The following is a 14,630-nucleotide window of genomic DNA, read 5'->3' as shown; positions in this document are numbered from 1 at the left end:
ACCAGGAGTCTTCCCAAGGGATAAATACGGGTTCCAGTTCTGCCCTTATGTTCAGTGATTCCTGCAGTGTTGATGAAATGAACTGTCTTACACAGGTGTCTTGCCCAAAGGTAGCAGAATTGGGCAACGGGAAGAGAGAGGAAGCTGCTGAGTGGGTCTTCAATGTTGCCATCACTTGGACCTTTGAGACCTCCCAGGACTAACCCTGGAGGAGGTGATGTTTAGGAGAGTGTAGGGTGTCCCTCAGGCTGCCACTCACATGCTAGTCCACACTCAGCCTCCAGCCGTTCAGCTCATGTTCCAGCTGAGGTTCCAGTGGCTTCTGCTGCAGGTAAGCAGATCTTGGCTGTCCTCTGCATTCACCTCTCCAAGTTTCTAGGTGGTAGTCGGCCCTGCCAACTCAGATCTCTGGGGTCCGAAGAGTCACTGACTTTCAGTTTGCCCAGCTTTCTCATGTAAGGACAGGAGTGACAACTATCAAACTTAATGTTTCTGAGTTGAAGCTGAAAGTCCTGAAGTCTTTTTGAAAACCCTGCTAGGCTACTGAAGAGTTTAAGGCAGAAGAGCTTTTGACCTTAAAGTTCAGAAGAGGTGCTTCCTGTGGATGAAATGTCCTCCCTAATGTTAGAAACCTGAGTGTCTAAACACGAAGCAGGCCAGGGCAAGCTTGGGTTTTGGAATCAGGCAGACCTAGGCTGGAATCCCAGGGGTGTAACCCTTAGCATGCTTAACCTCACCACACTCTCTTTGATCTGTAAACTGGAGTTGTTTGGAGGTTTAAATGAGGTACCCATGCCCTATACTTGACTTTCTGTCTGACCTACAGCAGGCACTGAGTATTACCTGTTTGTTTTGTTTTTAAATTTTCTATTTATTTAGCTGTGCTGGGTCTTAGTTGCAGCACGTGGGATCCTCGAGCTTCTTTGCAGCATGTCAGATCTTTAGCTGAAGCATGTGGGATCTAGTTCCCAACTAGGGATTGAACCCAGACCCCTGCATTGGGACTGTGGGGTCCTAGGCACTGGACCACCAGGAGAGTACCGTACAAGGAAGGGTACTTTGAGTTGTAGGGTACTTTCAATGAAAGAATCAGTGAGTCTGGAGGTCGGTCATAGAGACTTCCTTTGTTGTTCCGTTGCTATGTCGTGTCTGACTCTGCGACCCCATGGACTGCAGCGTGCCACGCTTCTCTGGCCTTCCCTGTATAGGAGCTCTGGCCAGGAGCTGGGAACAAAGACCAAATATATTTCTTTTTTTTATCACAGAGGTGGATTAAGAAACACTTACAAAGGTCACAGCCCAAGGACACTGATCCATTAAAATACTGAGATTTCACCATAAAATTATAGAATGCTTCCCTTCCCCTACACCTTACCACCACACCAAAAGAACTCCAGTATAAGTGTAGACTACAACTGAATGAGGTGCAAAGCACACTCTAGGGAAGCCCAAAGTCACAAGAGACAAAAGCTAAGACACTAGAAGAGTTGAAGCCTCTGGCCACCTACAGCTATAGCAAACATTAAACAGCTCAAGTCCCAGCCAGAATAACATAACCCTTCATAATAGAGGCTTATTTACCTCAGTTCCTATTACCTAATACAGCCAATAATGTCTGACTTTCAACAAAAAATTTTAAGTGTGCTAAAAAAAGGTAAGGGAAAAAAACCCCACTCTGATAAGACAAGTATATATCACAACCAGATTCAGATACTAGACAGATGTTGGAGTTACCAGATAGCAAAGTTAAGTGATTAATATGGTAAAGAGTCTAGTGGTAAAAGTAAATAATATGCAAGACGAGATGAGTAATGGAAACAGAGATAAGGAAACAGATTGAAAGGAAATGCTAGAAATAAAAAACACTAACAATGCTTCTGATGGGCACATCAGTTAATTGGACACAGCCAAGGAAAGAATCAGTTGACTGGACACAGCCAAGGAAAGAATCAGTGAGTCTGGAGGTTGGTCACAGAGACTTCCTTTGTTGTTCAGTTGCTATGTCGTGTCTGGCTCTGTGACCCCATGGACTGCAGCATGCCACACTTCCCTGTCCTTCCCTATCTCCCCGAGCTTGCTCCAACTCATGTCCATTGAGACAGTGATGCCATCCAACCGTCTCATCCTCTGTCACCCCCTTCTTCTGTTCTCAGTCTCTCCCAGCATCAGGGTCTTTCCCAGTGAGTCAGCTCTCTGCATCATGTGGCCAAAGTATTGGAGCTTTAGCTTTAGCATCAGTCCTTCCAATGAATATTCAGGGTTGATTTCTACTGGAGAAAGGATAGGCTTACCCACTCCAGTATTTTGGGCTTCCCTTGTGGCTCAGCGGGTAAAGAATCCTCCTGCAATGCAGGCATCCTGGGTTCGATCTCTGGTTGGGAAGATCGGCAGAAGGGAAAGGCTACCCACTCCAGTAGTCTGGCCTGGAGAATTCCATGGACTGTATAGTCTATGGGGTTGCAAAGAGTCAGACATGACTGAGTGACTTCCTCTTTCACTTTTCCTTTAGGACTGACTGGTTTGATCTCCTTGCAGTCCAAGGGACTCTCAAGAGTCTTCTCTAGCACCACAATTCAAAAACATCAATTCTTTGGTGCTCAGCTTTCTTATGGTACAACTCTCAGATCTGTACATGACTACTGGAAAAACCATAGCTTTGACTATATGGACCTTTGTCAGCAAAGTGATGTCTCTGCTTTTTAAAACACTGTATAGGTTTTTCATAGCTTTTCTTCCAAGGAGCAAGTGTCTTTATATTTCATGACTGCAGTCACCATCCTCAGTGATTTTGGAGCACAGGAAAATAAAATCTGTCACTGTTGCCACTTTTTTCCCACCTATTTGCCATGAAATGATGGGACCAAATGACATGATCTTAGTTTTTGAATGTTGAATTTTAAGCCAGCTTTTTCACTCTCCTCTTTCACCCTCATCAAGAGGCTTTTTAGTTCCTCTTCAGTGGCTCAGAGGATAAAGCGTCTGCCTGCAATACGGGAGACCTGGGTTCGATCCCTGGGCCGGGAAGATCCCCTGGAGAAGGAAGTGGCAACCCACTCCAGTATTCTTGCCTGGAGAATTCCATGGACGGAGGAGCTTGATGGGCTACAGTCCACGGGGTCGCAAAGAGTCAGACACGACTGAGCGACTTCACTTTCACTTTCTACCATTAAAGTGGTATCATCTGCATATCTGAGATTGTTGATATTTCTCCTGGCAATCTTGACTCCAACTTGTGATTCATCCAGCCTGGCATTTTTCACATGATGTACTCTGCATATAAGTTAAACAAGCAAGTTGACTATATACAGCCTTGACATACTCCTTTCCCAGTTTTGAACCAGTTCGTTGTTTTTCCATGTCTGGTTCTAACTGCCATTTTTTATCCTGCATACAGGTTTCTCAGGAGACAGGTAAGATGGTCTGGTACTCTCATCTCTCTTAAGAATTTTCTACAATTTGTTATGATCCACACAGTCAAAGGCTTTAACATAGAAAATGAAGCAGAAGTAGATTTTTTTTGGAATTTCCTTGCTTTTTCTATGATCCAGGGGATGCTGGCAATTTGACGTTTGGTTCCTTGGCCCTTTCTAAATCTAGCTTGTACATCTGGAACTTCACAGTTCACATACTATTGAAGTCTAGCTTGGAGGATTTTGAGCATTACCTTGCTAGTATGTGAAATGAGCACACTTGTATGGTAGTTTGAGCATTCTTTGGCATTGCCTTTCTTTGGGATTGGAATGAAAACTGACCTTTTTCAGTCCTGTGGCCACTGCTGCGTTTTCCAAATTTACTGGCAGATTTCCCTACTGAAATGCAAATGGGTAAAAGGATGGAAAACAACAACAACAAACCCACAGAACATCTAAGAACGATGGGACAATTTCAGAAGAGGTAAAACATACATAATCAGAATACCAGGAGGAAAAAAAGAGAATAAAAATATTTTAAGTAATAATGGCCAAGAATTTTCCAAAATGAATGGCAGTCACCAAACTACAAGTCCAGGAAAGCTCCGAGAACATCAAGCAGGATAAATACCAAAAACATACACTAGGTATCTCTCTCTCTCTTTTTCTTTTTTGTTTTTGCCTAGAAATTTTATTCTGGTGCACTTCACTGGATTGACAAGTACCTTAGATATTTAATTTTGCTAGAAATACATACTGTGTGCAGGTTATATAATATATATGTGTCTACACACACACACACACACACACACACCCCATATACCTAAATTTGAATTCTACTTGTGTGGGTGATGACAAAGGTGATAATTGTCATAACCTATACACCTAGGTATATCTTATTCAAACTCTATAAACGAAAGACATAAAGAAAATCTTGAAAGAAACCAGAAGAAAAAACGATCTTACCCATAGTGGAAAAAAAGGACGGCTGCCTCCTACTCAGAAACCATGCAAGAGAGTGGAGTGAAACATTTAAAGTGTTGAAAGTTGCCCCCCATTCCCAACCTGTATTTCTGTATCTGGTAAAACTGTCCTTCAAAAGTAAAGAACAACCGACATATTCGGATCAATAAGAGTACCTCAGAAAGAGTACTTCTCAGCCACCTTTTGCTTTTCAAGAAATAGAGATCCAGAGCTCTCAAGTGATGGAACTAGAAAGTGGATAGATACTCAATTCCTTTTTTTCCCCCCTTTCGCAAGTCAGTTTTTGTTTTTTGTTTGTTTTTTAAGTCAGTGTTAGACATTGCGCAGTCCTAGCCCTTCACCGTAAAGCTGGAGAAGTTGAATGAGGAAAACTGACAGACTTGAGGTTGAACAGAAAGTTATTGGGCGCCTTGGTATTCAAACTCAGCTCTCCCGAACTACTTCCTCCTGTTAAGTTTGTTGTCCGAATGACCGAGTCTGAGTCTACATAAAATGTTTTCCCTTGGCGGAAGGGAGAAGGACCGAGTCACAGAGCATCAAAACCTAAAGTTCCACGAGTTCCAAGGCTGTAAGGCAGAGGCGCTGTCTCCCCGCCCACGCCGCCGCCACCTGAGGAGAGCCCCGCCAGCCAGGACTACAAGTCCCAAGGTGCTCCGCGGCGCGCGTGCTGCCCGCCGGGAGCGACCCTCCCTCTCCCGTGAGTCTGCGCGGGAAGTGGAAGCCGGCGCTGAGGCGAGGCGGCCGGCTGGGAGCAGGGGAGCTGTCGGCCGTGCTCGCTTCTCCGCGCTTCTGGACTCGTGGCCGGCAATCCGGCCCCGACTCCGCCGCCGCCATGCCCATGAAGGGCCGCTTTCCGATCCGCCGCACCCTGCAGTACCTCAGTCAGGGGGACGTGGTGTTCAAGGACTCGGTGAAGGTTATGACGGTGAACTACAACACGCACGGGGAGCTGGGCGAAGGCGCCAGGTTAGTTCGAGCTGCCGGCTCCCACCAATCGCCTGCGAGCCCGCTGGAGACCTGGCGCCACTGCGCCTGCCCCACTGCGCGGACGGGCAGCTGCTCCAGGTCCCACAGCAGAAGGGGACCCTGGGCCGGGCTGGGTGAGGGGTGGGGTGGATGGAGCCCAGCCCGGGGCCACCGAGCCGCTGGCGTCCCGGCTCTCCTTGCACTCGCGGGCTCCGGGCGAGTTGTGTTTCCTCAGTGTCCCGACTGGGGGGACACCTGTGTCCCAGGGCTGAGGTGGGGGTGCGCTGGGAGAGGTTGCCGCCGCTGGCCTTGGTAGGGCCGGAGCCCTCAGGCGTGCAGCGCGGTGTCTGAATGCTCCGCGTGCTGTCTAAGCCCGTTTGCTGTTCACCGCAGTGTTCCTCTCGGCCCAGGGATGAGGGAGCGCGAGACGGTGAGGGACCGGCTCGGCCAGGCACACCCTCCTGCAGGCTGGTGAGGGGCAGCTCTGAAAGTGCTTCTTCTCCAAGGTCTCCTCACCGTTGTTGTTGTTGTTTTTTAATTTTGGGCTGTGCTGGTCTTCAGTTGCCGCGGGGGGAGCGGGGGAGCTTTCTTTTGTTACCCGAGCAGGGGCTACTCATTGCGCCGGCTTCTCTGGTTGTGGACCACCGGCTGTGCGCGCCCGGGCTTAGATGCGCTGCAGCGTGTGGGATCTTTCTTCCCGACCAGGGATGGCGCCCGCGCCCCTTGCTCCACCACCGGACCACTAGGAACGTCCGGACTCATCACCCTTATAAATGAAGGGACTGCCCGTGCCAGCTCTGCAGCCTCCCTTTACCCACTTCGCCCCTGCACCCCCGACTCCTTGATGCTCTTCAGCCCGCAGCAGAGTCGGGGTTCATTGGAAGGGAAGCTTGCAAATGAAAGGTTTGAACTGGACCTTGAGGCAGCCGACAGTGCTCTGGGCTTCTCAGGTGTTAGATATAAATTTACCGAGTGCCTGCTCATGCCGCCCCGCGATGTGTGCTGGGAATGTAATTCCTGTTTTTCAGAAACTTTGGGCCTGGGTATGTGGGATGGATCAGACTGTGACTGGAGAGCAGCTCCCTGTGGAGGGTGGTCCCCCCCACTCTGGGGGGTTCTTCAGTGCAGGGCTGTTCAGGAGAGCCAGAAGCTACCCCCTAGCTGTGTTTGCTTCCACAGGTGAACCTAGGAACTTGGACCTGCTTGTGTGGGGTCAGCTGGTTATGAGGGCTTCCTGGAAGACTCGGTCATAGGGCTGAATGGGCTCCAGATCTCCTGCATAACTGACTTTGAATCCTTCTATCCACACCAGGAGTCCCAGGGCAGAGGCCAGACAGGTACAGCAAAGGAGGGACACAGTGTGGATGGACCTGCAGTAAAGTGAAATACTGCCCTGTCTCAGGGGGTCATTCACTGCTTGGCCACATGTTAGCTAGGTGGGCCCCATGGAGAATCTCTGACTTGTCAAGAAGCCTGAATTTCAGCTTTTTGTGTAAGTCTCTGGTGTTTTAAATGGTCAGCTGGGGAATTCTAGGACTTCCTTAGTAGTCCAGTGGCTAAAACTCAGTACTCCCAATGAAGGGGGCCCAGCGTTCAATCCTTGGTCAGGGAAGTAGATCCCACTTGCTGCAGCTAAGACCCAGGGCAGCCAAATAAATACGTATATTTTTTAAAAAGACCAGTCAGTCAGAATAGACCTGCTCATACTTGCATGCTCAAATATTTTAATATTCTTTAGGTAAACAGTAGCCAAACAGCCTGTGTTCCTAGTGATAAAGGCTTGCGTTGTTTCACTGGTATTGAGGTTTTAGCCTGGCAGACTTGCTCTTTGTAGGCCCACTGGCCTTTGCCCTGGGCACTTCAGCTGTCCCTCCGTTTCAGGTGGCAGTGGTCAGCACAGCCTTGGGCTAGTGAGTCTCAGGCTGTGCGCTGGGTGTGTGGGGAGCCGCCTTATTCGGTGTCTGAGCTGTTCCACCTCACTTCTGCCAGGTGTTCTTGCCCTCACGATGCAACGGGAGTAGTAACAGCTGCTGGCATTTATCAGGTTCTGTGTTCAGCCCTGTGCTGTGGGGTCCAGGTGAATTTGATAATGACTGGAGCCCAGTGCTCACGGCCCTGAGTCTGTGGCTTACTGGTCGTGTGACCAAGGACCTTTTACTTTTTGGACTTTTTTTTTTTAAACATTTGTTCATTAGGCTGCACTGGGTCTTAGTGGCAGCCTGCAGGATCTTCGATCTTTGTTTCGGCCTGCAGGATCTTTAGTTGGGGCACGTGAACTTCCTGGTGGTCCAGTGGCTAAGACTCGGTGCTTCCAGTGCAGGGTGCTGGGTTGGATCCCTGACATGTTTTCTTGATGTAAAAACCCCACCCTCTGGGGTTGCTGCCAGCATTCGAGTGTAAGTGCCCAGGTGCGAACTGAAGGTACCTTTTGTTATTACCCTCCACGCCATGCTCCAGCAGGAACTGTTACATAGCCCTGCTGAATGTCCTAGTAGTTCCGGGTGCGAGAAACTCTGACACAGATGTGCCCTGATTTGTTTGTAAACAGTTTTGCTACGTGGCCATCTTCTGCTGTGGGGTGGGAATTGAGGAGAGGGGTCCTGAGTCCGGGAAAGTCCAGTCCTGTGAGCTGTGATGGTCTCCAAAGCTTATTATGGTAGTTAGTACTCTGCTTCCACTTCCTCCCAGAGGCAACTACTTTTCAACTCTAACCATTTGATTAGCGAAGTGTTTTACCGCCATATAAATACCATAGTTAGCTCCTTTTATTTTCTTAGCTTTAGGCTTTATCGATTGACCTGCTACTTTAGAAGGCAAGGATTTAGCTCTCCCAGCAGCACTGCCATTCCCCACCCCAACACATGCATGTTGAGTGTGAGTTGGAAAAGAATTTCCAGACAGTGTTTCAGAAAGGAGTTTATTAAGAACAAAGAGCAGAGATAATGAGGGCACTGCAGGCACAGAGGGCCGACCCCTGACCAACCAGGGAGAGCCAATGCAGGCTTAGTAGCCGATTTTTATAGTCTCAAGACAGAAAATTCCTGCCAGAAGGGTGACATTAGGTGATTGGTTAGGGTGGATATTTGTACCTAGTGTGGGATCAGGGAGCTGGCCGGTTTAGATGGGTTGGGTGCTTATGGCAACGGTCACTATGGGCTCAGTCAGTTCCAGAGGTGACCAGGGTTGCGTCTGTGGCCTTGCTATGGGACTCCACAGTGCATGCTGCTCGACAGCCCCACCTCCTCCCAACAGTCATTTAAGAATTTCGAATAAATTCACTGTTACTTGATTTTGCTCCATCCTGCAGCCGGAACAAAAGCCCCAGTAAGGCCTTGCCTGAATCTCTTGCCTGAATTCACTGTTAAGTCACTATGACTGTAAACACTATACACAGTTGAGTCAGAGTACGGTGATTATTTTTTATTTTTCTTTTTGCAGTTTTTTGTTTCCCTAGCTTTATTAATTGTCATTGCTTTTGTTTTAACTTTGGATTCTGCGCCAGTTTTGGACATCTGCCCAAGCAGATGTCAAACAGTCAGGCTCTCTGTTGCTCCTGTCCTTTTCTTGAGAATAGACTGCAAGCTCCTGTGTGGACTGCTTGTCCTGCCTCCACCGTGCTGACATAAATGCTGAGGCGCAGAGCAGTGACTTGCTGGGACGTGGTAAAGCCAGGCAGGCTCCTCCCTTGAGTGCCGCTTACACCTGTTCATGTTCTGGTGTGGGTGCAGGGCGGCAGCAGGAAGCAGAGGGTGCGTTGAAATTCGGGTCATTTGGGGCGCCTTTAATCAAGGGATGATTTGCAAAGGTGTGGCAAGAGTGGGAAAAGAAACCGTAAGGGGTAATACGGGCCAGGGTGCTTGGCTTTCCCCAAGCAGTAGAGGTTGGCTAGAGGCCTGACAGGAGATTCAGGCAAGGCCTTACTGGGGCTTTTGTTCCGGCTGCAGGATGGAGCAAAATCAAGTAACAGGCTCCCTTGAGCTGTTTCCCTCTGTGAGGTGACGGTGGTGGTGTGTCCAGGGAGAACTACAACAGCAACTGTGTAGGGACTAGATGGGGGAAGGAGCCAGGCTGCCTCTGGCTTAACTGTTGACTCGAGCAGGGGTCATGTTGCCCCTGCCAAGGAGCCATTGTGCTCGGATACGTATTCGTGTCAGTCCCAGGGATGAAGTCTCTAACGTGTTTTCGTGTGTTTATTTTTACTGTATTTTACTGGAGTGTAGTTGCCTCACAGCGTTGTGTCCGTTTCTGCGGTACCGCATCCTGAATCCGTCAGTCGTGTGTGCTCATGTAGCCCCTCCCTCCTAAGCCTCTCGCCCACCCCACATCCCGGCCCTCTGGGTCACCCGGTGCTCAGGGCTGAGCCCCCTGAGTTACGCAGCCGCTTCCTGCTCGTCGTGTTTCACCCAGGGTAGTCTGTAATGTCCGCGCTAGTCGGTCAGCTTGCCCCCCATGTGTCCACAGTCCGCTCTCCGCGTCTGAGCCTGGGTTCCGGCCCTGCAGTAGGTTCATCAGTCCCATTTTTCTAGATTCCAAATGTATACATTAATATTTGCTGTTTCTAACTTCACTGGGTGGAACAGGCTCTGGGTTAAACATTATTTCAGCTGACTCAAACTTGCTACTTTTTATGGCTGAGGACTGTTACATTGTATAAATGTACCACTTGTCTTTATCCATTCATCCCTCTGTGGACATCCAGGTTGCTTCGGTGTCCTAGCCATTGTAAGTAGTGCCTCAATGAACATGGGGTTGCATGTGTCTTTTTTTAGAATTTATTTTATATTTTTGGCCACACAGAGTCTTTGTTGTGGTGTGCGGGCTTCATCCAGTTGGCAGTGAGTGGGGCTAGTCTTTGTTGTGCTGCGTGGACTTGTCATTTCGGCGGCTTCTCATTGTGGAGCAGAGGCTCCAGGAACACAGGTTCAGCAGTCGCGGCTCACCAGCTCCAGAGCAAGGGCTCTGTGGTAGTGGCTCAGGGGCCTCATTGCTGCGAATCATGTGGACTCTTCCCCAGCCAGGGATCAAATCTGTGTCGCCTGCATTGGCAGGAGGTTTCTTATCCCCTGTACCACCAGGAAAGTCCTATGTGTGTCTTTTTGAATTACGTTTTTGGCAGGGTATGTGCCAAGGAGTGGGATTGCTGACACATGGTAGTCTTACTTCTATTGTTTAAGACATCTCCTTAGACACTGATGAAATCACTGCAGATGGTGACTGCAGCCAGGAATTTAAAGGCGCTTGCCCCTTGGAAGAAAAACTATGACCAGCCTAGACAGCATATTAAAAAGCAGAGACCTTACTTTGCCAACAAAAGTCCGTCTAGTCAAAGCTATGGTTTTTCCAGTAGTCATGGATGGATGTGAGCGTTGGACTATAAAGAAAGCTGAGTGCCGAAGAGTTGATGCTTTTGAACTGTGGTGTTGGAGAAGACTCTTGAGAATCCCTTGGACTGCAAGGAGATCCAACCTGGGTGTTCGTTGGAAGGACTGATGCTGAAGCTGAAACTCCCATACTTTGGCCACTTGATGTGACTCATTGGAAAAGACCCTGATGCTGGGAGGGATTGGGGCAGGAGGAGAAGGGGACAACAGAGGATGAGATGGCTGGATGGCATCACTGACTCGATGGACGTGAGTCTGAGTGAACTCTGGGAGTTGGTGATGGACAGGGAGGCCTGTTGTGCTGCGATTCATGGGGTCGCAAAGAGTCGGACACGACTGAGCGACTGAACTGAACTGATATGATATTTGTTTTTCTCTCTCTGACTTACTTCACTCTGTATAAGAGGCTCTAGGTTCATCCACCTCCCTAAAACTGACTCAACTTCCATCCTTTTTATCGCTGAGTAATATTCCATTGTATATATGTACCACGACTTCTTTATCCATTCATCTGTCCACAGACATCTAAGTTGCCTACGTGTCCTGGCTGCCACAAATAGTGCTGTGGTGAACGTTGAGGCACATGTGCTTTTTAAATTATGGTTTTCTCAAGGTAGATGCCCAGTAGTGAGACTGCTGGGTGATGGTATTTTTTTTTTTTTTTTAATTGGAGGATAACTGCTTTACCATGCTGTGTTGGTTTCTGCCATACATCAACATGAATCAGCCATAGGTATGCATATGTGCCCTCCCTCTTGAACCTCCTTGGCACCTCCCACGCCATCCTACCCCTCTAGGTTGTCAGAAAATACCAGGCTGGTCTCCACGGCTCATAAAGCAAATTCCCATGGCTATCCATTTTACTTATGTATTTCAATACTACTTTCAGTTCATCCCAACCTCTCCTTTTCCCACTGTATCCAGAAGAATGTGCACTATGTCTGCCTCTGTATTACTGACCTGCTAATGGGTTCATAACTACCGTTTTTGAAATCCGTGCATGTGCATAAATATATTTGTTTTCTGACATCACTGTGTTTAACAGGCTTTAGGATCATCTTCCTCACTAGATCTGACTCTTATTCCTTCCTTTGTATGGCTGAGTACCATTCCATGGTATATGTGTACCACCAGCTCGACGGACATGAGTGTGAGCAAGCTCTGGGAGTTGGTGCTGGACAGGGAGGCCTGTGTGCTGCAGTTCATGGGGTCACAAAGAGTCGGACACGACTGAGCACCGCACTGATATGTGTACCACACGTCCTTATCCATTCATCTGTGGATGAGCATCTAGGTTGCTTCTGTGTCCTGGCTATCGAAAATACTGCTGCGGTGAACTTTGGGGATACACGTGTCTCTTTGAATTGCGGTTTTCTCGGGGTCTGTGCCCTGTAATGGGATGGTGTATAACGTAGTGGTCTATCCCTACTTTTAAAGGAATATCCACACTGTTGTCCATGGTGGCTGTAGCAGTTTGCATTCCCACCAACAGTGCAAGAGGGGTCCCTTTTCTCCACAGCCTCTCCAGCATTTATTCTTTGCAGAATTTTTGATGATGGCAGTTCTGACTCTCTGAGATGGTATCTCATTGAAGTTTTCATTTGCATTTCTCTAATACTGACTGATGTTGAACGACATTTCATGTGTTGGTTGCCCATCTGTATGTCTTTGGAGAGATGTCCATTTAGGTATTCTGCATGTGTTTTGAATGGATTTTTATTCTTTGTTTGTTGACATTGAGCTCCAGAAACTATATATTTTAGAAGGTAATCAGATGTCGGCTGCTTCCTTTAAAATATTGTCTCTGATTCTGAGTGTGTTGTCTTTACCATTTTGTGTGTAGCTTCCTTTGTTGGGCAAACCTTTTAAGTTTAATTAGGTTCAAGTTTTATTTTTGGTTTTATTTTCATTATTTTAGAAAATGTGTCAGAAACTTATTTTTTTATTTTTCATAATTATTTCATTCTTTAACTGGAGTATGTTTGCTTTACAATTATGTGTTGGTTTTTGCCATACAAAGTGTCAGTCAACCATATATGTGTATATACCCCCTCCATCCTGAACCTCTGTCCCACCAACCCCCACCCCTCTGGGTCATCATGGCTCACCAGGATAAGCCCCTGTTACACAGTAACTATGCATCACTGTGCATTTTACACATGGTCATGTGTGTATTTCCATGCCACGAAGACTCCTTAGAGTCCCTTGGACTGCAAGGAGATCCAACCAGTCCATTCTGAAGGAGATCAGTCCTGGGTGTTCATTGGAAGGAATGATGCTAAAGCTGAAACTCCAGGACTTTGGCCACCTCATGTGAAGAGTTGACTCATTGGAAAAGACCCTGATGCTGGGAGGGATTGGGGGCAGGAGGAGAAGGGACGACAGAGGATGAGATGGTTGGATGGCATCACTGATTCGATGGACGTGAGTTTGGGTGAATTCCGGGAGTTGGTGATGGACAGGGAGGCCTGGCGTGCTGCAGTTCATGGGGTCGCAAAGAGCTGGACACGACTGAGCGACTGAACTGAACTCTCAATTTGTCCCACCCAGTCCTTCCTCTGCTGAGTCCACAAGTCCCTTCTCTACTTCTAGGTCTTATTCCTGCCCTGAAAATAGGTTCATCGATACCATTTTCCTAGATACCATATGCTAAGTCACTTCAGTCGTGTCCAACTCTGTGCGACCCCATAAACGGCAGCCCGCCAGGCTCCCTGTCCCTGGGATTCTCCAGGCAAGAACACTGGAGTGGGTTGCCATTTCCTTCTCCAGTGCATGAAAGTGAAAAGAAAGTGAAGATACCATATAGATGCACCAAATATAATATTTGTTTTTCTGACTTCTTCACTCTGTCTGAGAGGCTCTAGGTTCAACCACGTCCCTGGAACTGAATCAAATCTGTTCTTTATGGCTGAGTAATATCCCTTGGTGGGCTTCCTTTGTGGCTCAGCTGGTGAAGAATCCGTCTGCAGTGCGGGAGACCAGCGTTCGATCCCTGGGTTGGGACGATCCCCTGGAGAAGGGAAAGGCTACCCACTCCAGTATTCTGGCCTGGAGAATTCCATGGACTGTATAGTTCATGGGGTCACAAAGAGTCGGACACGACTGAGTGACTTCCACTTTCAGTATCCCATGGTATATCTGTAGCACAACTTCTTTATCTGTTCACGTGTTGACATACATCTAGGTTGCTTCCATGTCCTGTCTATTGGAAATGGACATAGATAATTGGGATACAGGTATCTTTCTGAATTATTGTTTTCTCAGGGTATATGCCCAGTAGTGGGATTACTTGGTCCTATGGTAGTTTTATCCCTACCTGTTTTAAGGGGTGTGCATACCATTGTTCGTGATGGCTGTAGCAGTTTACATTCCCACCCACAGTGCAAGGGTGTTCCTTTTCTGTGCACCCTCTCCAGCATTTATTCTTTGTCGAATTTTTGATTGTGGCCTTTCTGACCCTGTGAAGTGATACCTTATTGAGGTTTTCATTTACATTTCTCTAATAGTGAGCGATGTTGATCATATTTTCATGTGTTTGTTGGTTATCTGTATCTCTTCTTTGGAGAGATGTCCATTTAGTCTTCCCCCATTTTTTTGTATTAGATTGCCTTTTTTCTTGAGCTGACTGTGGTTCAGATCATGAACTCCTTACTGCAGAATTCAGACTTAAATTGAAGAAGCTAGGGAAAACCACTAGGCCATTCAGGTATGACCTAAATCGAATCCCTTATGATTATACAGTGGAAGTAATGGATTCAAGGGATTGGATCTGATAAACAGAGTGCCTGAAGGACTATAGGTAGAGGTTCTTAACATTGTACAGGAGGCAGTGATCAAAAATGCAAAAAAGCAAAATATTTGTCTGAGGAGGCCTTACAAATAGCTGAGA

The 14,630-nt window shown here is 47.6% G+C and overlaps 1 protein-coding gene across 1 annotated transcript in view; it reads left to right on the top strand.

Moving 5' to 3' along the window:
• The first annotated feature begins 5,086 nt into the window (after nt 1-5,086).
• MRPS25 (mitochondrial ribosomal protein S25) overlaps nt 5,087-14,630 on the top strand; it is a 46,185-nt gene continuing 36,641 nt past the window's right edge. The window contains exon 1 of the mRNA XM_027523497.1: nt 5,087-5,360. Coding sequence (XP_027379298.1) covers nt 5,227-5,360 — 134 coding nt within the window. The 5' untranslated portion in view covers nt 5,087-5,226. The remainder of the gene's footprint in view (nt 5,361-14,630) is intronic.

Source organism: Bos indicus x Bos taurus, chromosome 22, assembly GCF_003369695.1.
Source record: "Bos indicus x Bos taurus breed Angus x Brahman F1 hybrid chromosome 22, Bos_hybrid_MaternalHap_v2.0, whole genome shotgun sequence".
In the NCBI taxonomy this organism is placed as follows: domain Eukaryota; kingdom Metazoa; phylum Chordata; class Mammalia; order Artiodactyla; family Bovidae; genus Bos; species Bos indicus x Bos taurus.
This window is presented reverse-complemented; position numbering and strand designations above follow the sequence as displayed.